This window comes from Hyposmocoma kahamanoa, unplaced genomic scaffold, assembly GCF_003589595.1.
Source record: "Hyposmocoma kahamanoa isolate Upper Pololo Valley unplaced genomic scaffold, ASM358959v1 100021, whole genome shotgun sequence".
NCBI classification, from domain to species: domain Eukaryota; kingdom Metazoa; phylum Arthropoda; class Insecta; order Lepidoptera; family Cosmopterigidae; genus Hyposmocoma; species Hyposmocoma kahamanoa.
In genome coordinates, this window is record NW_020653200.1 from 675 (window position 1) to 24,239 (window position 23,565).

Below are 23,565 nucleotides of genomic sequence, written 5' to 3' on the forward strand. Positions count from 1 at the left end.
TTGATAATTTGATAAATTTATTAATTGATTAATTGATAAATTGATAAATTGATAAATTGATATATTGGTAAATTGATAAATCGGTAAATTGAAAAAATTGACATATTGACAAAATTGATAAATTGATAAAATTGATAAATTGATACAATTGATAAATTGATAAAATTGATAATTAGCTAAAATTGATAAATTGATAAAATTGATAAATTGTTAAAATTGATAAATTGATAAAATAGATAAATTGATAAAATAAATAAATTTATAAAATAGATATATTGATAAAATAAATGAATTGATAAAATAGATAAATTGATAAAATAGATAAATTAATAAAATAAATAAATTTATTAAATAAATAAATTAATAAAATAAAAAAATTAATAAAATAAAGAAATAATAAAATATATAAATTAATAAATAAAAAATTTTTCGAAAACATGCTCGGAAATGTTTGCATTGCTTTCAAAAAACGAACACGGAGAGTTTGTCATTATGGACCGTGCGATTTCTTTCCGGCCAAGGCCTGCAAATTAAGATTGAAAATCCAGTCCGCTGATCTAAACTTCTAAATTATATAGATTTAACAATGAACTATGTAAACATGCAAAAGAAAATCTAATACAACCAACTGTAATAATTTCGATTATTAAATATTTTACCTCTTACTTAAAAAAAGTCAATAATATAATCTGAAGTGCTTTGGTATTTATCGAGTTTTTAGGTTTTCGCGATTGTTACACATAGGAAATGAAACTATTTTTCCGGATTTAAATCGCAAAATCAAAATCAAAATCAGTCTACCGTGACCATGGGACCTGCCAATGAAACGCCAGTTTATTTGAAAAAACAAATATACGCGATATATATATCCGGAAAAATAGTTTCATTTCTTATGATTTGGTATTATTCTTTTCAAAACTGAAACCGACTTTTTTTGTATTTTCATCGCGAAAATGTATTCTAATGACAATAGCGGTAATAAAAATACAGTAATTGATTGGACTCCGTATAATTTAAAACCGAGGCAATATTATCCAAATGTCAGATATTATTTTTAATATTAATTAATATAATTTTTACTTTTTTATTATCACAACTTCCTGTCTTTAAACTTTAAGACTAACTTTAAGTTACATAAAAGTTAAATAAAAGAATTTTTTATTTTTTATTTTTTTTATTTATTTATTTATTTTACATTACTGTAGTTTATATTAGTATATATTTTATACACTGTAGTTGCGCTTGTGTTATTTATTTTACAAATTTTATTCGCAACGAGAGTTCGTTAATTACCCGGATGAAAAAAAATAACAAACGCAGATATTTTGCACGAATTAAATTTCACTGGGTTCGCGATATTGCAAATTAACCGACTTCCATTTTTGCGAAAATACTAGAGCGAAAAGTTAGTGAGCTATTAATTAATATAATTAGACAATGCCTGTTGTTACATAGAACATACTTCGTATGTATAGTTTCATTTAGGTAAATATTGACAGCTACGCTCTCGAGGCTGTCAAATGAGATTTAGATATTAATTATAATTTTAAATTAAAAATTAAAACTGCCTCTGTGGCCGAACGGTTACCATGCCGGAATGCCACGCAGAGGCCCCAGGTTCGATTCCCGGGCCGGGAGAAATATTTAGTATAGCCTACATTTATTTCTCTCGTGAGTTTGGGTGTAATTTGTGGTTGTCTATGTGTGTGTTCATGGCATCCGCGACACAGGGTTTCCCTAGTGCGGGGCTATGTTGAGTGTGTGCGTTATTATTATTATTATATTATAATTTGACTTTATTGTTGCAGGATAATTTATGGTATTCAGAAGACTTTTGCATCCTCTGTCCGGTGTTGGAAATATCCATGCTGGACGACCGCTTTACGGACAAATACTTCGGTGTTGCCATAACTATGGCCGAAATTCCTTGTGAAAGAGGAAGTTGTGAAGGTATATAGCATTATTAGAATAGTATAGAATAGAAGCCAACAACAACAATACAAAAATACACAGAAAGAAGAGAAGAATTAACCAAAATTAAAACTAAAAAACATAAGTACTTAGTCAACACACGATTTCAACTATACTTCGTTTCAATCCATTTTGAAGAAAAAGTAAACAAGCCAGTCACTGACCCGACCATAGACGGTTTAATGATGGCCAATTGTAACGCCAACTACACATCGATTAAATAATTGAATGAATTGATTTGTTCAATGCAGTCATATATTTATGTATATATTTAAAATTTCAATTCAAATTCTCCTTCAAATCCTTACACTCAGATACTCATTTGATTGCGATTGAAATGTTCGATGTTATAATCTATTACTAAACTTAAATTGATTGAACCGAATGTTTTTTTCGAACAGGACTATGCAACCATAGGCAAGTCATGGAAATATAGATGAATAATAACCTCACTTTTGGACTACCTTTTTTCAAATACGAGTTTACGATGCCATTCACATGAATATTGTTGGAAAAAGTGATTATATATCAAGCCGAAATCTTCGAAATATTCGTGAAAGTGTTACTTATTCGATTTATTGAGTGATTGCTTTCGAATTTTAACCAAACAGGTTTTTTTACTTCTTGTTCAAAATGGATTGAAATAGACTATACTGTCGTGTGTGCGGCTGTGGCGTATGCAACTCTGCTAATGCCACAGCCGAGGCTGTGACGCTGATTTTCAGTGGACCCTAATGTCACGTTAAGTACCGGACGTATGTGTCGCGTATATAAACTACGAAACGTATTTATGTAATGTAGTACGCCGAATACTTAAATAATTTATTAGATAAATACACAATAGTGTCTCAAGTGATCCTACCGCCTTCAGTTGGCGCTGTAGAAACCTAGGCGGCGGTAGGGGCATCGGAAACAATTGGGGGGCGTCGATACTGTCTGGGGGTGACAAATTGAAATTTTTCATCTTACCTAAGTGGGCGGTGAGCCTAAAACTTTGGGAACCTATAATATACACTCATACCCGCGCGCACACATTTATGTGTATACATCAATACTTATTATGGATATTTAGTTGAATATGAGTAGATTTGTCGATATATGTCCACGTGTTTATATAATAAAATAAATTCAATTCTTAATATTTACCCATTATCGACATACGAAACGAAACGTAAAGTAACGCATTTCCTTCAGGCTCTTGATTACGATCAAACTGAATTACTACTATTACGATAAAACTAGTATTAATAACACGTAAAAATAGCTCCCCACACATCAGCGTATCAAATAATACACACACCAACACACACAAACACACACCCACACACACACACACCCACCCACACAAACACACATACACACACACAAACAAACAAACACACATAAATATGTATATACGTATATATATATTAGTAAATGTTATATTAATAGCAGATACATTAACTGCCAGAAATAAATAAGTGTCACTAATTATGAGAAGACACTGATTTCCGTAACACAGGTCTTTGAACCTAGCTCGGAAGCCAGGGCCTACAATGACATGTAACTTTTCTGTTTAAATAAAGAATTTATTATTATTATTATTATTATTATTTGTCGCAATGGTACCTACACAAAGTTCGAAATTGTAACGATTTTTATCGATAATTATCCAGGTTGATTCATAGTTTTGAACTAAAAATGATACATTGTGAGGATACTCGAGACTTTTGTACGTACAGAAATCTTTGAGAAAGCGATTAAGTTTGTGACTTTTTTTGGGATAGACATTTGGCGCGTATGTATACGTCTCAGGTACAAACACATGGTAGTATTTTGATTCAATAAATTTTATAAATATCAAGTTAATCTATGAAGATAATTATTGTGAATTTATCATTATTATTATCAATGATAATTTTCACTTCGAAGCTTGCTGTATAACTTTCGTTTATTTGTTTGTAACTAACCTAAAATGTTCAGCTATTCTTTGGATAAGGTTATATTTGATTTAAAAATCCAAATCATTTAATTCCAAAACATTTTCATTGCGCGTTTTAGCGTCTATAACTACAGTACCGGCACGCTATGATGCCCGTTTTAATGTTTGTCCGCTCGTCAAGTTTCTTATGAAATTCATAACTACGTTGAAAGAGCTAATTGCTGCACATTGTTGTCAATAGTGACGTGCAATAAAATTTGTGGAAATTATAATTTTACGACACAACTCGGCATTTGTTTTTCGGAAGTAGAATTTTTTTGAATAAGATCTTATACAAAATATATTAGATAAACATTTTTATTTTCGTTTTATTAAAACTTTTTAATCAGCTACCCCCTTTTTAGTTAAATTCGCACTTGATTTTATTTTTTGTATAATTAATTGAGATGTCACCTTGTTCGGGCGCCAATGAAAGGGTTGTAACCCTAACAACCGTGATCAGGATCACGGCAGTAAAACAGGAAACTTCCGGCCCACAAATTTATTTAACGTGAAGTAAGAGGTAACGAAAAGAAAAAAAACCCTTATCGGGTTGTATTATGTTGAATTACAGATAGACTGTTCGCTTATTATGGTCGATACATGATTTACATTGATTGTATTAAGAATAAAAAATAATTAGACAATATGATTTAGTAGTATCCGCTATCGCGGTCAAGCAGGGAGTGACAGTCGAAAGAAATAAAATCAGAATGCGTAGAAAAACGGAACAATTCAAAATTTTAAATTTAAATATGAGTAGAAGAAGAAAAACGATTCGATACGAATGGAGAGAGGCGACACAAAAAGGTGGGATGACGGCGTAAGGAGGTCACACCGTCACAACCACACTATTGTAATCTGTCAAAACGGCCATCATAGCGTGCCGGTACTTTTGGAAAATAAATACATTTGACCTATCCTTTGTTTGCAGATGTCGCAGCAATGATGACAGAAATTAGTAAGTTTTCTTTGTCTTATTTGAGGAACATTCATATTCTATTTTGCGCATAATTGAAGTGTGCTCACCGGTCTGTAATACCTTCATCTAGGTAGTCGTAAGCTTCACTACACAGGACCACGGGCTGCACAAAACTCTGTAAACCAAGTATACAACTACATTGATTTCCGGCAAGGATACACTGTGTTGCAACTTCTAAGGTGTCTACCTGATTTCCGCTTCAGAATGTACAGGAATAATATGGTCCATGGAATAATTGTTAATTTGGTAAGTATCATCGTCAAAGTCAAAAGTCTAAAAATCATTTAGAGTCGTTACATACGGCGACATTTACGAAACGCGTTTTTTTTATAATAATAACGCACACACTCAACGTAGCCCCGCACTATAGAAACCCTGTGTAGCGGGTGACATGGATTGCATCGCTACACTTGCGATTTATAGGTGATTGCATCGTTGCAAACGCACGACTATAATAAAAAAAATAATAAATTTAGTAAATGAAACTATTTTTCCGGATTTAAATCACGTATATTTGTTTTTTCAAACAAATTGACGTTTCGGGTCGCGTGTGTAAAGGTAGACGATTAACGACTGCATCGCATTTGTATCGCTGCCAAAAGTCGCCTTATGTAACAGCTCTTAATTTTCTTCCATGGGTAAAACAAATTTTCACTTGTTAACGTCATTTTTTAAACTACTGCTCGTTCATTGTGCTGACTTGCCTAAGAACGAGCGAGAAACTCTAGGAGTTGCTCTTTTTACATAAATTTTAATGCTTTGGAACACTCGGAATCAAGCTTGTGTGGCTCCGGAATCTTGTGTTCCCCATAAAAGAATCGCTTGCCTTAGTTAAACAAAATCGTGGTACCATAAGTTTGGACATAGTTCTAAGGTTAATATTATGGATATTTTCTTTCTAAATGGAATTGTTTCCACTTGTACATATTCATAATAATTTTAAATGTATTTTGTTACTTTATACACAATTTATATTACCTATGCTCTTTGACTTTAATTCTTTACTACTTCACTGTATTTTTGCGGTTAGGAAAATTGTTTATCGGAAGTAGAAAAACGTCACAAGCAAATGTATTACAATTCTCCAAGTGAGCTGATCGATGAACTAAACAAAGCCATAGATGATGCTGTAGGAAACATCTTGAAGTACCTAGATATCGTTCAGTATTCCAGTTACACCTCTGGTGATGACGTTTTGCATCCATTTACTACAGAATTAGATCAGAAACAGCTTGCTTTGCAGAAGGAAGAAATTGTAAGTAACGTTCTGCGTAACATCAACGAATGAATGATTGAATGAAATATAAAATTACAATGCCTGCACAGAACAGTAACTTAACGTCGTTTGTTTTCATTGATCTGCAGTACCTGTATACCTTTTCTCTGTAAATATATTTTAATAATATATCCATGTATTATTTATCCATTAACACCCTGAGTCAAGTCTAAATTTTTCTTTATGTGTATATAGGACTTGTGTAAAATTTTATGAATTCAGTTATATTTAAAAAAGTTCGTTTGTAATTGTTGTAGCTAAAGTAACTTTATAAAATGAATGAATTAGTAATTTATTACAGGAAAAGATATATCACCAATTGACAAATAAGGTCCCAGGGTCTGTAACGAATCTAATGCAGACAATGAGTGCCAGTTTTAATCAAAGTAGGTCGGATAACAAAAAAATTGTGAAGATTCTGTTAGCTGAAACTAAAACGTTGGCAAGAAATCTCAAGAATATTCTCTTCCAGGTTTGTTTAGGATTTTATTGGCTTTTTGTATCAATCAAACAATTAGGCAGCGAAGTTACATTCTCTTAACAAAAATATTCTTATTATTCATACCCATCGAGTATATAACCAGAAATAATGCGTAGGCCCACTATAAGTTTCTGGTGTGAATAAGAAAAAATACTATAAATTGTCAGAAATTACTTTATTCTTTCTCAAAATATTCTCCGTTAGCGTTAATGCATTTTTTCATACGAATGAACCAATTTTGAAAACATTTATGCCACTCCTCCGTGACAATCTCTGAAAAATATTTTTCATACTCTTCGACACCCTCTTCAGGTGATGAAAATCGTTGACCGCGTTTCTGGTTCTTAATTTTTGGAAATAAATAAAAGTCACAAGGTGCCAGGTCGGGACTGTACGCGTAACGGCTCATAAAGTCAACGTTGTCCACCTTCAAAAATTCATTTGTCTGTCTGGCCGTGTGAGAACTGGCATTATCGTGGTGCAAGATGATGCGGCGTTTACGGTTATTTTTACTGAATTTGTCAATAACTTCCGGCAGACAAATGGTCGTGTATCAATCACTATTCACGATGCAACGATCCTCCAAAGCTCCAGTAGCCACGTGTCCAGTTTTAAAAGAAGCAATCATCCGTTTAGAGGCACTTTGAACGCGCACCACTTTGGTTGGTTTCGGCTCATCTCGAAAGACCCATAAGCTCGATTGCTGCTGTGTTTTGGGATCGTAACTATAAATCCATGTTTCGTCACCTGCTACTATGTCTTGCACCAAATTTGACGCCCCTTCGTTGATTCTGGTAAGCATGGCATTGCACCAAGAGATGCGATCCGTTTTTTGAGCTTCAGTCAAATTGTGTGGGATCCACCGAGAGCACAGCTTTTTCACACCCAAATTTTTGTGTAGTATTGATTGTATTTGATTCATGCCTATGCCTAAAGATGCTCAAATCTCATGGTATATCACATGCCTGCTTGTTTTGAACATACGTCGAACAGCATCGATGTTTTTGTTGTTCACAGCAGTGGACGGGCGACCATCACGAAATTCGTCAATGAGATTCACACGGCCGCGTTTGAATTCAGCAAACCAGCTAACTATAAATAGTTCTCTTGCATGATGCTTCATCGCCAAAAGCAGGTTGAAGCCGAGCGAAGCTCCGCTGAGCTGTTGAATTACACTTAAAGTCGTAGAAAATCATACTACGAAAATCGTCACGAGTTAAATCCCTTTTTTTCTATATCTATGGTTAAATCCATGCTGATGTAGACAACCAATTTCTAAAATGACGCCACAATGTAAAAACAGGTGACAGTCATATGAAACAAACTGTATTCTACAGCCAAAGAGTTCCATTTTCGAATGTTGTAATTACTTTTTAAACATTGTTTATGTAAGTGGCCAGTTCCGGAAACTTATAGTGCGCCCTATGTAGTAACAACGACGAAAGGAAATTTTGTAGAGAATTATTACACATTGATGCTTGACGGCAGAAATAGGTTTAGTGTTCCTTGTGGAAGAGTTCGTTCATTACTATCATCTCACCTATTTCTGTCGCCAAGAGGTAATGTCATGTCAATGTCCGGTTGTGATGGGTATAAGGCTGCTGCTGAAATTACAAGTACATGCAGAGATGGGGAGTGGGTTAAAAAGCAATCAACCCGCCCGAATTTTAACCGGGATTTTAGCCTACAACCGGGTTTTAACTCATTTCTGCCCAAAATCATGGGCAGAAATGCAAAATCATTATACACGCGAAATAATACGGAATTTAGCATAATTCCATAGTTAAAAATTTCTTTTTTGAAATGATGGCATTACTTACATTTTAACAAAACTCGTTTTACAGATATTCATTTGTAAATAGTTTTGTCCTCAATTTCGGGCATTAATGGGTTTTAAATCGACTTAAACCTGGCGTTAACACAACGCCGGGTTAAATAAAACCCGAACTCTGGCCCATTTCTGGGCATATGGGACTTGTCCACTTATATCTCAGGGTGGCAGTGCCCCTCGAATCTTTGCGATTTAATTCTCTGAGTGGCACTGCAACTGTTATGCACAGGAGTGTCGCTTTCCATCAAGTTCTCGACTCTACTACAAAAAATCTCTTTAAGACATTTTTATATTTCAGAATCCAGAAGGTTGGCCAGATATAGTTATATGGCTGTTGAACGGGAGATCCAGAGTCGCGTACGCCAGGGTATCACCTTCAGATGTCATTTTCTCTGTCATTCCAGAGCAATGTGGACGAAATTGTGGCGCTATACAAACTCTATTTTTCAAGGTCTGGGTCTGGAGACTACTTAATTCACTTATTATCATTAGTTACGTTAATAATTAGGAATAATTGTAATTTGTAGTAGTATAGAAGAAGAATACGTGAATAATTGTAACTTTTTTTTTTATAAAAAAAAGCTGACCTCAAAAGTTCGTGGAATTTGAAACAAAGCATATTTGTCAAGTTTTATTGAAATCGATTACCTGAAAGTACGCGAAACCTGATTCATCCCCTAGTTTGCCACCCTTAGAGGTGGCATATTTTCTCGAATTTAAATGGAATCAATAATCAGGTACCCTCTTTCCAACAAAAAAAGAATCATTAAAATCGGTTTACAAATTACTCAATTATTTTTAAATTTGCTTTAGCCGCTCACGCGACGCGCTCCTCCTACCGCAAAATGGTGGCTATTTGGTTTCGCAAATTAGAAAAGCATTCAGTTTAAATACAAGTTTTTATAAATAAAAATTATTATTCTTCATTGCTAAATAAATTCCCTCCGTACTACCAACAAAAACATCTCAAATAAAATGCAGTAATACACCGCAAATCCTGCACTTAAAAAGCACTAATGAAATTTTTGGTGTACTTGGGTAAATTTGATAATATTCCGTTTGAGTGGTTCTAACGTTTACCATGAAATTACTCCTTGAAGTATAGTTTATAAAAATTTATATTCAGGGTAAACTTAAAAAACATTACTTACGGTATGTTTTCAATAAATAAACAGCGAAATCACCAGCCCAAACAATAACACACACGATTGTCGTGATGTATTTTTGAAGTTGTTTATTTTTTTTTAATGACAGACCCAGGCATTAAAAACTTTATGTTTTGCTAGAGTAGTTACCGAAATAGCAATTAGTATTAGTTCTGTTACCTGTTATAACTTCGATATCCGATAAATCGGTATAAAATCATCACCGGCACCTCTAGGTGTGGTATGCGTCTACGGCTGCATGTATCGCGTGAGCGGTTAGACAGTTCTGGCGGATACATATTCTGTCTGTTATGAAAAAAATGAAAGAAAAACGTTTATTCAATCCACTGAGTCACTTTACATGCTTAAATCTAATACTTAACACTAAAACTATAACTTACTCATAATTGGGTAATTTTTCAGTCAGTAAGTATGTAAAGTGGTAAAAGAAAAAAGGACATGACTCTACAAAAGGTCTTTCTCGAGAGAGGCTTGCGACAAAGTCAAACAATCATTTATTCTATAGGTAAAATTTTACGGGTGCGATTCGTAATAAATAACAACAAATGACATATTTTTAGTCGATATAACGGTCAACAGATATAATTAATTTATGGTATACAGACATTTGACATATTCTTGCATGATATAAAGGTCACTGGGTATAATAGATGATTGATATAACAACTTTGAACCTAATATACTGACGGCATAATGTTCATTTTATATAAACACTTCAGATCTAACATTCACTGAACATAATGTATAATAAATATAATTCCATTGGTGTTTAGTTGCAACGTTGAATGAACCGAATTTGTTTGCATTTGCTAGTAGGTTCGACCTCCTCCTGTGGGCTTAGGTTAGGTGAGTATATGACAAAACTGCCAGAATCGAATTTGTTTGCATTTCCTAGTTGGTTCGACCTCCTCCTGTGGGTTTATGTTGGGTTAGTATATGACAAAGCTGCCAGAATCGAATATGTTTGCATTTCCTAGTTGGTTCGACCTCCTCCTGTGGGTTTAGATTAGGTTAGTATATGACAAAGCTGCCAGAATCGAATTTGTTTGCATTTGCTAGTTGGTTCGACCTCCTCCTGTGGGTTTAGGTTAAGTTAGTATATGCAATTAAATATTCTGCTTAAAGTTTTAATATTTTATAACATAAAAAGCACTTAAAGCTATACAAAAACAATTATATTTTGCGATTAATAGAATAAAAAAAATTCTTATCAACGTAATGTAAGGGCGCTTCAACTATTCGTAAAACGAAATATTGTGTTATATTATTTAATACATTATACTGGTAATACTTATACCATTTGTTCATTATGTCACTTAATCATTATATCTAATGTTTGTAATACTAAAGGTCCATTATACACATTGAAGTTATACCTTTTGTTGATTATACACAGTGAGTGATTTATATCCATATAAATTATATCAAAATGTTATTGTACCAAGTGAAAATAGATTATTTGTTATTATATCTTCCATTACACAACCAAATTTTACACTTGAAAACGTCATTTTTTAAACTGCTGCACGTTCACTGCGCTGACTTCCCTGAGAAGAATGAGCAAGAAATCCTTGGGATTGCTCATTTCAAATAAACCATGCTATGGAATACACTTTCAACCAAATTTGTTTTTTTATGATAGTAAGTAATGGGACGACCAAGTCGTGCGCCTGATGGTAAGCGACACGACTGTCCATAACAGTTGCAGTGCCACTCAAAGCTTTAAAACACAAACACAAAACACTGCCACCGCGCCCGTTACGCTGAGACATAAGTTGATTAGTCGCATGTGCCTGTAATTTCACCAGCACCTTACCCTTCAAAACCGGAACGCTGTACTGCTAATATTACTATTTGGCGGCAGAAATAGGTGACGTGGCAGTACTTCTCTGGAAGAAGTCTTGTATTTGTATGGAATCTAGAGTCATGTCCTCTTCCCATACATCTTTATCTAATATGTGGTTTTCATTCCCCATAAAAAATCAGGTAATGATGAGTTTGGACTTAGTTTAAGGGTAATACATTGACTTACAAATAAATGAACGACGGCTCTAATACAAAAACCACGAAAAAAATGTCCCAAGTCAACCTATTTAAACGTAGTGACATGTAAAGGAATATGACAATATATAAGTATAAGGAATATGAAAGCTAAAACGTTGAATTTAAATTGTAATGTCATCGCAGTACTGTTTAATTTTGCTTGCTTCGCTGTCAGTCGAACAAACGAAGACTAAAGCGTGAATGACGCTCTGTATACGATTTTAACGCCCTATAAGTTCGGACACTTTTTAGCGCGGACACCACGTCCATATAATGTAAGTCAATGGGGTAATATTATGTATACTTTAACGGGGATACAAAATATTTGAGTAAATGTACTGTGATACCAGTCTCCTTAAACTTTTCTCTGAGAGAAATCCGAGAACCTAAATGGTACACTACCAATATGGTTTGTAAGTCTGCCGCTTTACCCCAGATATTCAGTCGTTCATGTTTCATCGTCGACTGATTCCAGAGAACGTTACACATTATACATTTACCACACATGTATATTGTTATATAAGTAGCTAAGAGAGGTATGATTTACAAAGTAGTAATAATATAGAAATACGGTCCTGTATTATGTTTGTAAGCATCATGATAAGAATACTTTTTAAGTTACTAACCGCGCTGTGTACTATTTCATATTTCTTTTACAGCCATTAAAATGCGCGAAACACTTAAATACGACGTCTGCTTGCTATTGCATCGCTGGCAAGGTGGAACTTCTCTTCTGGATGGGTCTTTACAGGCAAAAATCAGCCTTTAACACGGCCGTACCTGAAGGCTATACACTCAAATACTATGATTGCGAAATGTGTTTAACGTGTCCTAGTCTTGTGAGTGAAGTTGTCGTTTGTTGAACAAAACCTCTTAAGGAGATTTTAACCTTGGATCATGGTCGTCCATTACGGGTTAGGGCAGAGAGTAAAGAATAAGAGAACGGACACTCTCCGCCCCTCCCTAGTTTTAGATACCGCACCACGCTCCGGACATTGCCGGTCACATTGACTGAACGACAACAAGGCTGCCGAGCGAGCCGTATTCGCGCGAAGACGGCTTTGGTATTTGAATATAGTTTTCATTTATTCATTACGAAACTTGTACGTTAATATAAAACATCATTTTACGTTACTATTTGTAATGGTCGTGAATTGTGCCATGTACGGCTGTTTATCATCATTTTCCAAAAGATGAAACGAAGTAAGTAAAAAAAACTTATGTCTAAGACACATTCAGTTATGGTTTTCTTCATTTATTTACTGCAGAGTAATATATATATGTATGTGTATCAAACATACAGATTTATTATATCAATATAATGAGACGCCATGACTTCGTGAGCTAGTAGACAAGGGTTTGCGAATTTTCTATTCGTATTGCCGATAAATATTACGTAGGTAGTGAATATATCTAAATTAAAAGCACTTAAAATGTTATACTTTGGTGAAGATTTATTTCAAAAATATATTTTTGAAATAAATCTTCAATATTCTTGTTAGTAATAGAAATTACTCTTGTTAGTGATTTATGAAAAAAAATCCTAATACACATGTATAATTCTAATAAGGATTCTAATTAATAGAATCATAGATTCGCGTTAGTATTTTCGTTATGTTGCTGCTCTGACCACGTAACGTAATTGTGCGAGAAAGTGATGGGTAAGCCTGCCACTTCACGCACACATTTACGCGTGTGCAGATAGCGCCTTATTGTGTGTAATAGTAGTAGGTAAAAATTTTTCGACTGTTGTATGGAGTGTCCGGGGTGTGGTTAGGATATTGACGACTTGACAGAGATTGTAATATTCTCCGACACACAACTAAAGCGAAAGAGAGTGACTAAATTCCATATATAAAATCTCTTATCAAATTGGTTAATATTAAATAATTGAATGGAACGGCTACCACCATTGTATTAATCTACATTTAATATGGTGACATGTGTATTATTTTGCGTCGGCCTGGGTAGTATTATACGCCGGCTTGGGTTGTATTTTGCCCCGGCCTGGGCTGTATTTTGCTCCGACCTGGGTTATTATTTAATTTATTCCAGTTATGATTTATATAAACGTTAAAATGCTTTACTAAAATGTTGATAAAATGTTTCAGGTGTTAGAATGCAGAGTCTTTATATTCAAAGCGAAATTGACTAACGTTGATAGCACCGTTAACCACATCGGCACGTTTGTAAGAGTGAACACATTGACTTCCGTCAAAGAAACTAAGGTACGCAGTGCCTAAGATATTGTATAAATATACTTTTTTTAAAGGTTAAGCTGTTTGAAACTTAAACTTTAGTACATAATACTGCACAAACGTTTATATGTTTTAATTATTTTGATATTTATGATAAGTTTGTGGAAATGTGCACGACAATTCCCTTGGTTTTAAGTTGTGACTTCTGTCATACGAAATCATTTGTATTCTATAAATATGCCATTTATGGTGATAGTATTCATAGAGTCCAGGTGAGTAACTCTATTGATAGGTATAAAAAGTTGCTTTTCTTTGTTATAAACAAGAATTGAACAGAGCTTGTTAGAGCGATACCACACGGACGCTGCTGGTGCTCTGCGTCATCACAACGTTTATTATTTGATTATATAAAATATAAAAATAATAATAATAATATAATTAATCTAATTTATAATTTATATATTGTTACGCCGCTTACTTACGCACCACAAGGCCCCTCTTCGCTTCGTCTACTGGCCCCTTATTTGATTATTATGCCATCGAGTATATAATCAGAAATAGAGACGAAATGTCATTTAGTTTGAAAACTATTCTGCCATATCATTACTGTGACAACTGCGCTCCGATTGGCCAGCCCGAGTCGTCAACTGTTTCACTTCAAATGGACAAGTTAACTTCAGCTTTGCTGTAATGGACAAAAATTACATATTTAATATTTAATTACCGATGAAATATGAATTGTTTTTTAATTAGATGTTTTGCTGTTTTACCCACGGCACGGCATTGTTAGAGATATTATCTTTATTACAATATATAGAGAATATTTTTTGGAATATACGGAGACGTACACATAGGTCAGTAGTTGGCCTGTCTATATTTTAGTGCAAACGAGAGTCGATATTTATAAGAGGTGTATCGCTAATGTGTTACCAGGAATGTATAGCCCTTATTTCGTCTCTATTTCTGGTTATATACTCGATGATCGATGCGTAAGCGTTTCGTCGCGTTGCCGCGCGCCCTTTCAACGCACCATGTGGCATGTTGTTCTAATCTATATGTACTACTTTGTAGCTTCACCTCTTAGACCTGGCGCTCACTGACGGGACGGGATGGCAGTGGATCCTTCGGCATTCCTAAATGCTAGCGCAAACTGACGGCAATTGTGTCGCGACATCTATAAGTGTGACTTTAAGCACACCAAGACATCCTTAAGCATGCCAAAACAGCCTTAGGCATGCCGAAGCTGCAACAACGCGAACTTATGTTAACATTCGTGTATCTAAATGAACTAAATTAATCAGGTTTTCTTCTGCCATGTTTCGTAAACAAATCATGAGTACTTATAGTGTTAGTAAGTTAATACAATGTCTTCGGTTCGGTTAGATTTTGTTGATTATGTTATTTATATAATTTAATGTTTCGTTTCAGTGTTATTCAAAACTGTACCTATAATTAATTTCGAGGCCTCAGGTTCGATTCCCGGGCCGGGAGAAATGTTTGTATGGCCTACATTTATTTCTCTCGTGAGTTTGGTTGTAATTTGTGGTTGTCTATATGTATATATGTATATATATGTCCATGGCACCCGCGCCACAGGGTTTCCCTAGAGCGGGGCTATGTTGAGTATGTGCGTTATTATTATTATTATTTCAGTTAGTAATTACACCTTGACTAGGAGAAAGTTGCGATTTTGTTAATAGTGTAAATATATTTGCGGTATTTTGATATTTCAGAAAATAGTATATTTTGTAACAGTCCCATAAATTTTACTGCACGTCACTATTGACACCAAATAGCTCCGTCAACGTAGTCATGAATTAATACGAAATTGATGACAAACGTCAAAACGGCCATCTTAGCGTGCCGGTACTGTAGTTAGTTTGATCGTCGGTAAATCATTACTTTCAGACACAATTGAGAACCCCAAGTCCAGTATGGAAACAAGTGTTGAAGCTACAGAAAACGGTGCCGATGAGTCAGCAGAGACTGGTCACCAATCCGCCTGTTGTTCTCATTGAAGTGTTTGAAATTGACGAATTGACAGTGAGTTTGAAGCGAAAATGTGTACATTAAAACGAAATTGGAATAAGCCAAGCATATCATCCGAAGAACAGAGTCCGATGTGGTTATATAGCAAAAAGTGAATAAGTACGTTATGAGAATAATTTCGTTATTCAAACTAAGACCTACGTAAAGGCGTTTTGAGAATTTATATATCTTATTTCGTTTCGGAAATATAGAATCGAACAACGGTCGATCTGACTGACATCCACAGCGAAGAAGAACGAATGAAACGTACTATGTCCTGAGAACAATCAGTCTTGCACATAGATCCTTGTTCTACGGATGAGTTGAATTACTTATCCAAATTCAATAATTCCTCTGTCTGTCCTTCTGAAATCTCGGAATGATCAAATTGAAATCTAAATGTCAAAACAAAATAGTACCGTAGTAATATAGTCACTCGTACTAAGTACATGAATGACACTTCAATATTATATACAAAAGAGTGTAATTCAAAAAGTCAGTGAACTCACCACAGAACCACCACGTGTGTCAACAATATACGCGGAATTCCACATACTTGAGCGCAGTCCTCCATTTTCGCTTCGTAGTGGAGCGTGGGGGATTTTTTTTTTTTTTTTTAATTTATTTGGGTCAACAAACAGTAGACACAATAAAAACTTAAATGTAATTTTTTTACAGTAAATATGTAGTGATTGTGTCACCAATACCGTCAACCACTAGTTACTACAAAAAACTGAGAAGTGGTGATGCATTTCTAATAAACTATTGAAGAATAAATAATTAATTAATAGTTATTATGTACAATATTAAACAAATTAAACCTTGATACAAAAATAATAATAATAATTACTACATAAGTATATAGGAGCATAGGAGAATAGGAGCCTACTAAGCAAAACTAATAATAAAAGTCATAATTTATGCAATTTAATTTTTATTACTTGTTAAGAACGTATGCTTGACATATCTGGTTACTAAATAATCACAGAAAACATATGAAACTAAAATATAATAATTGGTTAAAAAGAAAAAAACTAAAACATCTCATTTGCTCCCATTACCCCACAGTTCGGGAAATGGGAGCCGGTAAATATCCCGTGTGTCAAATGGGAGCCATTACAATTAAAATCAGTCTGAAAAGAATAAATAATTTAAATATAATATATAGGTACCTAAGTAAAAAACTAATGAAAATAAACAAAAAATTGTTAAAGGTATATAGAATATCCAGTAGATTATGTGACATAGCTAGTGTAAACACAATGTAGTATTTATGCATTTTACTGCTTATCTGGGATGATGAAATTTGGTAACCTAATAAGCGCGGAGCGAAAAACACTACCATCTCGTAAGACTAAAACAGGGTTCTACGGGGGCGCCTGCGGGAGGCAAACCTTGCGAACTTTAAAAGAAGACATAGGAGTGTCGTTTGCACAAATACGAGTATTGAGAAAGTCCAGTTTAACACCGCTCTCATTACCCGCGGGCTCCCAATACGCCACGTTCCCCTACGCCATAGCCGTGTCCATTATGTCCACGTCGGCGACAAGTGCATTCGTGTAGATTAGTTAGAAATAGTGTTTTATTATATTGTATGTTATACCTTAAGGCTTAGAATAATAACGCATAGAATGATAGTTTCATATCAAATGAACTGTCACAAGTGAGGCAAAAATCAAATTCATGTAGGCTAGTTCTAGTAGTAGGTCAATTTTCGGTTTTAGTGAATATTTATATAAAAATACAAGTTGAAACGCGTTACTTCCTTGTGGAATGTGATGTTAGTATCTATGTTATATTTGTCTGACGTATTTTTACACTCATTTACCGCACATTTCGTAATTTTTAGCTAAAATTCTTGATCTGTTCGCGGTGCAAGTTGACCTTGAGTACTGAAGGCCCGCCCGCTCGTGTAGGCCCATTGGGCGCGCTTCAATTTGCCTGACTTAGCGTGTGCGGACTAGGTTTCTATGCGTTATTATTCTAAGCAATATATACCATATTATATGAGTGTTTTATTGTATTATTATGTATGTTAGTCTAAAAGGTATGTATTTACGGGTCTTTGTAAACTGAGATTAATAAATAAAAAACAAATATAAAATTATAGCACTTAAAACCTCAAAAATCGTGGACAAAATGCCGTATTTCCCTACTTTGGATTGCAAAAATAATAGTTGCACCTGTAATATTATTACCCATACTAGCGTTTCATATCATCGTTAAGTCTTATTTTATTTAATTTTAATAAATTTAATTTCCATTTTCTGTTCATCGTAATAGATTTTTCTTGTAAGAAATGAAAGCAAACCTTACACCGCTGCAATATGGTCGACTATTTTTGGAAGCACGTTAATAGGTATTCATCGTTCTTCGTCTCATAGTCCTTCAGCTATTGCCGCTAGATGGCAGCATATGGAAAGAAATTTTAATATAAAATCAAAACGTCGTAATTTGCAAAGGTATGAACTTTTAAGGGTATGCCAACTGGGTAAAGTTTAAATTATATTAACAGAAAAACCAAATACAAAGACGCGAGGCAAGAACATAGAGGAATTCGTGAGGTCCGCTGGTACGTTCCGCGGATTAGTTGGTTAGGAAGTACGAGTAATCACTATCAAAATTTCGTAGTGTTTAATAAAGGGTCTTTCATCAAGAACTTTGTTTTTTAAAACAAAATAAAACAAAAAATTTAGATGAAGATGATTCAAATTTTTATTGTATTACAAAGAGAAAAGTTCGGCAATTATGAATGAAAAATGATATCTGGCAAATGTCCACCACGACCACGCTGACAGAAGTCGATTCTTTCATCAAAATTTTTAATCACTTTTTGGCAAAATGTCGGGTCTATTTCGGCTATCACATCACGGATTTTGAGTTTTAAGGCTGTAGTCGATTCGATTGGCTCCGTATAGACTCTGTCCTTAAGATAGCCCCACAAAAAATAATTCAGTGGTGTTAAATCACACGATCTGGCTGGCCATTTAACAGCTGAATTTCGGGAAATTACGCGATCAGCAAATTTGGTTTGCAATAAATTGATCGTCTCATTGGCTGTGTGACATGTGGCACCGTATATAATATGATAGTGTGAGTTTTGGCGTCAATGGTTTTGATAGTAAACGAGACTTAAAGCACTTCCATTGCTTTTTTTCTTGCGTAGATGTCATCATGTGTATCTATCAGTATCGAGTTTATAATCAGAAATAGAGACGAAATAAGGGCCATCCATCTCTGGTAATTCATCAAGTAAATGGGCCTTATATCACTTTTAAATATCAACTCTCCTTTGTACTGAAATCACAAATTAGAAAGCTGAAATAGTATCGCCAACAACTGACCTGTGCGTACGGCTTCGTATATTCTAAAAATATTCTGAATTACAAAATAAAGATGATAGCTCTAACAATGGGGGTTGTTCCATTCGGTGGTGTGGGAAAATCAGCAAAACAACTAATTATAAAACAAATGGAGTCACATTTCATGGGTAATTAAATATTTTGCAATTTTCGTCCATTATAGTAAAGCTCAAGTCAAACTGGTCGATTTGAAGTGAAACAATTGACGACACTCAAACGAAGAATGAAGGAATTTTTTCTAAGTGTTCGATCTTTGTATAACAAAACTAGTTGAGTAATTTCACAAAAAAATAATTGAATATCAATTCAATATATAAATTTGTCAGATATTGTTTTTTCTAAAGGTCAATTGGGTAGACCGCTTTGCGTTATAAAAAGGGAGGTTTATAAACAAAGGTAACTCTAGATTTTTGTTTTTATTTTTATATCTTTCGTTCTAGAACCGAAAGGAACTGATCGGTCGTTTTCAAATTCAGCCTGAGGTAGACGACGCTATGAATATGAAAATTGCTCCAAAATTGCAGTGGTATGAAATTTATAGAGGAGTGGAGTACACTGGACAGATACTGATGTCTGTGCAAATGATAATGGTTAGTCCGTGATCCTTTACTAGGAATCATCAATCAATAATCCATATAAATAGTATTAGGGTCAACCTCAATGGAACTTCCTTGACTGTGACTCATATTTAGTAATTTGGCATAAGCTTTATATGAGAAGCTAAACATTATATACTGTTTAAGGTACCAGAAAAATTAGTAAAAACGACTAGCTACCCTGATGTTGATGACATGGCATCTGTGAAGTGTCCAGAAGTGGAACATGATCTTTTTGAATCATTGCCGAGCTTTCTTATACCAAGTTCTACAACGTACAAGTAAGTCAAACTCAAAGACTCATTTATCCCACAGGTAAAGTAAATTTACATTTGAAAACGTCATATTTAATCTACTGCTTGTTCACTACGCTGATTTCCCTGAGAAGAACTAGCAAGAAACTCTAGGGATTGCTCTTTGCAAATAAACTTAAATGCTATGAAATACAGTTTGAATCAAATTTGTGTGGAGTCTAGAGCCATGTAGTCTTTCCATATATCTTTATCTAACATGTAGTCTTCAATTTTGTAATATGACTTTTCAATCAAAATATTTCTAATGTAGTTTTTACACTTAGGAAATGAAAATCTTAATATATGCTCCGGAATCTTATTGTAAAAACGTATACAGATCCCCATGAAAGAGTCGTTTACCTTGGTTAAACGAAACCGTAGTACCATGAGTTAGGACTTAGCTCTAAGGTTAATATTATGGATATCTTCTAAGCAACCACCTGCCTTATTATATTCACAATCAATATGTCTATGTGTTTTGTTTCCTTTTCAAAAATATAGAATGTTATTTATTCCGAGTTATTTATTCATTTTACAGAGTGGACGTATATTGGTGGGGTCTAAGAGACGTGAACATCACCAGAAAACCGTGCGTTGTTTTTGAAATAGACGATCTAATGCTGAAATCTGATATAATTGTTGATAATAAGGCGAACTGCAACTTTCCAAAAGGCCGTATTTCTGAGGTATTCGAATCTCTCATAAGTGATGTATACATGCCAACTTTAAGTATCAGATTGTATGACAGCAGCACATTTGGAAGAACCCTCTTTTTGGGAACTAACGTGGTCAAACACCCAACGAAATACATCGTTAATTGGTTATCTCAAAACGAAAGAGAGAAGTCGTTATATACAGCATCGATTTATTCGAATATTTTTTATCAAAGTAAGTTGGTAATCACGCGTTTGTATATCAACATGTGGTAGGTTATAATATTTTGTTTTGTTTCTTATATTCAGTCAATCAAACTTTGTTGGTAAAGAAATCTTCTAAATCAGTGGACATCGAAGATAATTCAAGTGTTACGAGTGTTCAGCCGCATGTGAAGAAGTCAAAGTTCAATAAATGGTTTTCTTCGAAGGAACCATTAGAGGAAGAGTTCACTTTATTGCCGGTTTACACGAAAGAAAAGGACCGTATAAAAGTCGTAAAGAAAGTATCAAGCATTGATTATAACAACGACTGGTGGACCAGATTCTTCTATTCAAATGACGTAATTAAATACTATTTTCACTGGTTGAAATGAAGTAGAAACGACAGAATGATTGTTATTATGTTTTGATTAATTTGCTTTAGGAGGAGACCACCGAAGATAATCAGATAACAAACCACATCACTGTAAGTACGCCGTTTCCTTTACATAATACGCATGTTTTGGTGCTGTAATGGCTGTGGAAATTTTTGTAGCACACTTTGATACCAATTTATGCACTAGATTTATAACTCGGAATTGGAAGCACAACCAGAATTTTCAAGATTTAAGGACTGGTGTAGTACAATGAAACTTTACAATGGAAAAAAGTCTGGGATACCGGATAAAGATGACGATCTACACTGTGGATATTTGAAAGCTGGCATTGCGATTTATAAATGGCCTCCTCCTGATAATACTGTGGCTGTCAATGAATTTGGAGTTCCATTAAATCGAGGGTAAATTGTTAAAGGCACTTGTTGAAATGTAAATCTATATCTAAGAGTGTTATCTTATTTATGATTTATTTGTAGAGTTTTCGCTGAGTATCCTAACAATAATCCCACAAAACACCTGGTCAGAGTTTACGTGGTAAAGGGATTGAATTTAACCCCGAAAGACTTTAGCGGCAAGTCCGATCCTTACGTGGTTCTTAATTGTGGCAACAAGAAACTTGGCGATAGCAGCAGCCATGTATCTAAATCTATTGATCCCATTTTTGGGAGGTAAGACTTGGACTACGTAGTACTTATTCATGCTTACACTTAAATAGCTTTAAGATACCGTACCGATATCAAACCAAATGAGTCTACAGTAATCGGTACCTCTGTTATGTAGAATGTACGAGTTTCACGCCACGTTACCAGAAGACTACCTTCTCAGAATATCACTGTACGATTACGATGCAATTTCTTCTGATGAACTTATCGGAACTACAACTATTGATCTGGAAGATCGTGTCTATACCAAGCATAGAGCAACAGTTGGAATTGGTGCGGAATATACCAGGTATTTAATATTAATAACTTATAAGTTGCTTTAAATCTCAATATCTAATATACTTGTCCCTGCTCGATCTTGAAAGTAAGCGATCCGATCTAGTTTAATCGGTCAACTGACATAATTCGGTCTTCGAGTTATTTTAGCTTAAATGTACTACTTCGAACTTTTAATACTATTATGTCAATAGTACCTATACTCTTCTAAATATTTAGAAATACAATTTTGTATGGAATCGATACTATTTGATTAACCTGAGAACTACAACTGTCCCTACTTGAAGTACTTTTAGATCTTAATAGTCCACCTGTCCTTACAGGTGAACTAATATGATCATCCCGCGCTTTGGTCCCGAAACGCAGACAATATCTAGTTCCTACAAAGACTCGTGAACTATTAAGGTCGTGCAAAAGGAACTAGTTCGTTTCGATCAGTGTTGAGAATTCATTCTCAGTTCTTCGTTCATGAAGTACTCAAGTCATTAGATTTGAGTACTATATCTCATTAGATATTAATCTAATGAGAGTTAAAACCAATTTCTGTGTTTAGATGGTGGCACGACTGCAAGAAACCGTCTACCATATTGGAAGAGTTGTGTAAAAAGAACCACATACCACTTTCTCTGTATCCTGATAATGCTAGTGTTTATGTCAACGGAGTCGAATACAGAGATAATAATTTGACAGGTACAAAGTGTAATAAATACGATGCGACTATATTTCAGTTAGTGATTATAGAACAACAAAACAACTGGTGAATGTTTGTGACTCCATGCAAATTTCCAGCAGACCAGGCAATTTATGTACAGAAAAGCAAAAACTTCAAATTAAGTTTGCTGTACAATGATGTACATTGTTACTGAATCATATAAACAATATTGCACAGAATGGTGGCTTGTAATTATGTGCCGAGACAGTCCGTACTGGTTAGTTCTCATGAAGATTATACACTGTTAAAAAACTGCATGTGATAGGTATTAAATTCAAGCCGTTCGCTAGTAGCCGCTCACGCGATACATGCAACCGTAGACGCATACCACACCTAGAGGTGCCGGTGATGATTTTATACCGATTTATCGGATATCGAAGTTATAACAGGTAAAAGAACTAATATTAATTGCTATTTCGGTAACTACTCTAGCAAACCATAAAGTTTTTAATGCCTGGGTCTGTCATTTAAAAAAA

The 23,565-nt window shown here is 34.5% G+C and overlaps 1 protein-coding gene across 1 annotated transcript in view; it reads left to right on the plus strand.

Annotated features, from left to right (window-relative positions):
• Positions 1 to 1,840: 1,840 nt before the first annotated feature.
• LOC113240094 (otoferlin-like) overlaps positions 1,841 to 23,565 on the plus strand; it is a 47,207-nt gene continuing 25,482 nt past the window's right edge. Inside the window, exons 1-19 of the mRNA XM_026477315.1 lie at positions 1,841 to 1,950; positions 4,866 to 4,892; positions 4,984 to 5,159; positions 5,944 to 6,168; positions 6,491 to 6,661; positions 8,800 to 8,952; positions 12,370 to 12,549; positions 13,822 to 13,938; positions 15,817 to 15,951; positions 19,739 to 19,888; positions 20,042 to 20,175; positions 20,726 to 21,075; positions 21,150 to 21,403; positions 21,487 to 21,528; positions 21,626 to 21,840; positions 21,916 to 22,107; positions 22,220 to 22,390; positions 22,931 to 23,067; positions 23,267 to 23,306. Coding sequence (XP_026333100.1) covers positions 1,866 to 1,950; positions 4,866 to 4,892; positions 4,984 to 5,159; positions 5,944 to 6,168; positions 6,491 to 6,661; positions 8,800 to 8,952; positions 12,370 to 12,549; positions 13,822 to 13,938; positions 15,817 to 15,951; positions 19,739 to 19,888; positions 20,042 to 20,175; positions 20,726 to 21,075; positions 21,150 to 21,403; positions 21,487 to 21,528; positions 21,626 to 21,840; positions 21,916 to 22,107; positions 22,220 to 22,390; positions 22,931 to 23,067; positions 23,267 to 23,306 — 2,954 coding nt within the window. The 5' untranslated portion in view covers positions 1,841 to 1,865. The remainder of the gene's footprint in view (positions 1,951 to 4,865; positions 4,893 to 4,983; positions 5,160 to 5,943; positions 6,169 to 6,490; positions 6,662 to 8,799; positions 8,953 to 12,369; positions 12,550 to 13,821; positions 13,939 to 15,816; positions 15,952 to 19,738; positions 19,889 to 20,041; positions 20,176 to 20,725; positions 21,076 to 21,149; positions 21,404 to 21,486; positions 21,529 to 21,625; positions 21,841 to 21,915; positions 22,108 to 22,219; positions 22,391 to 22,930; positions 23,068 to 23,266; positions 23,307 to 23,565) is intronic.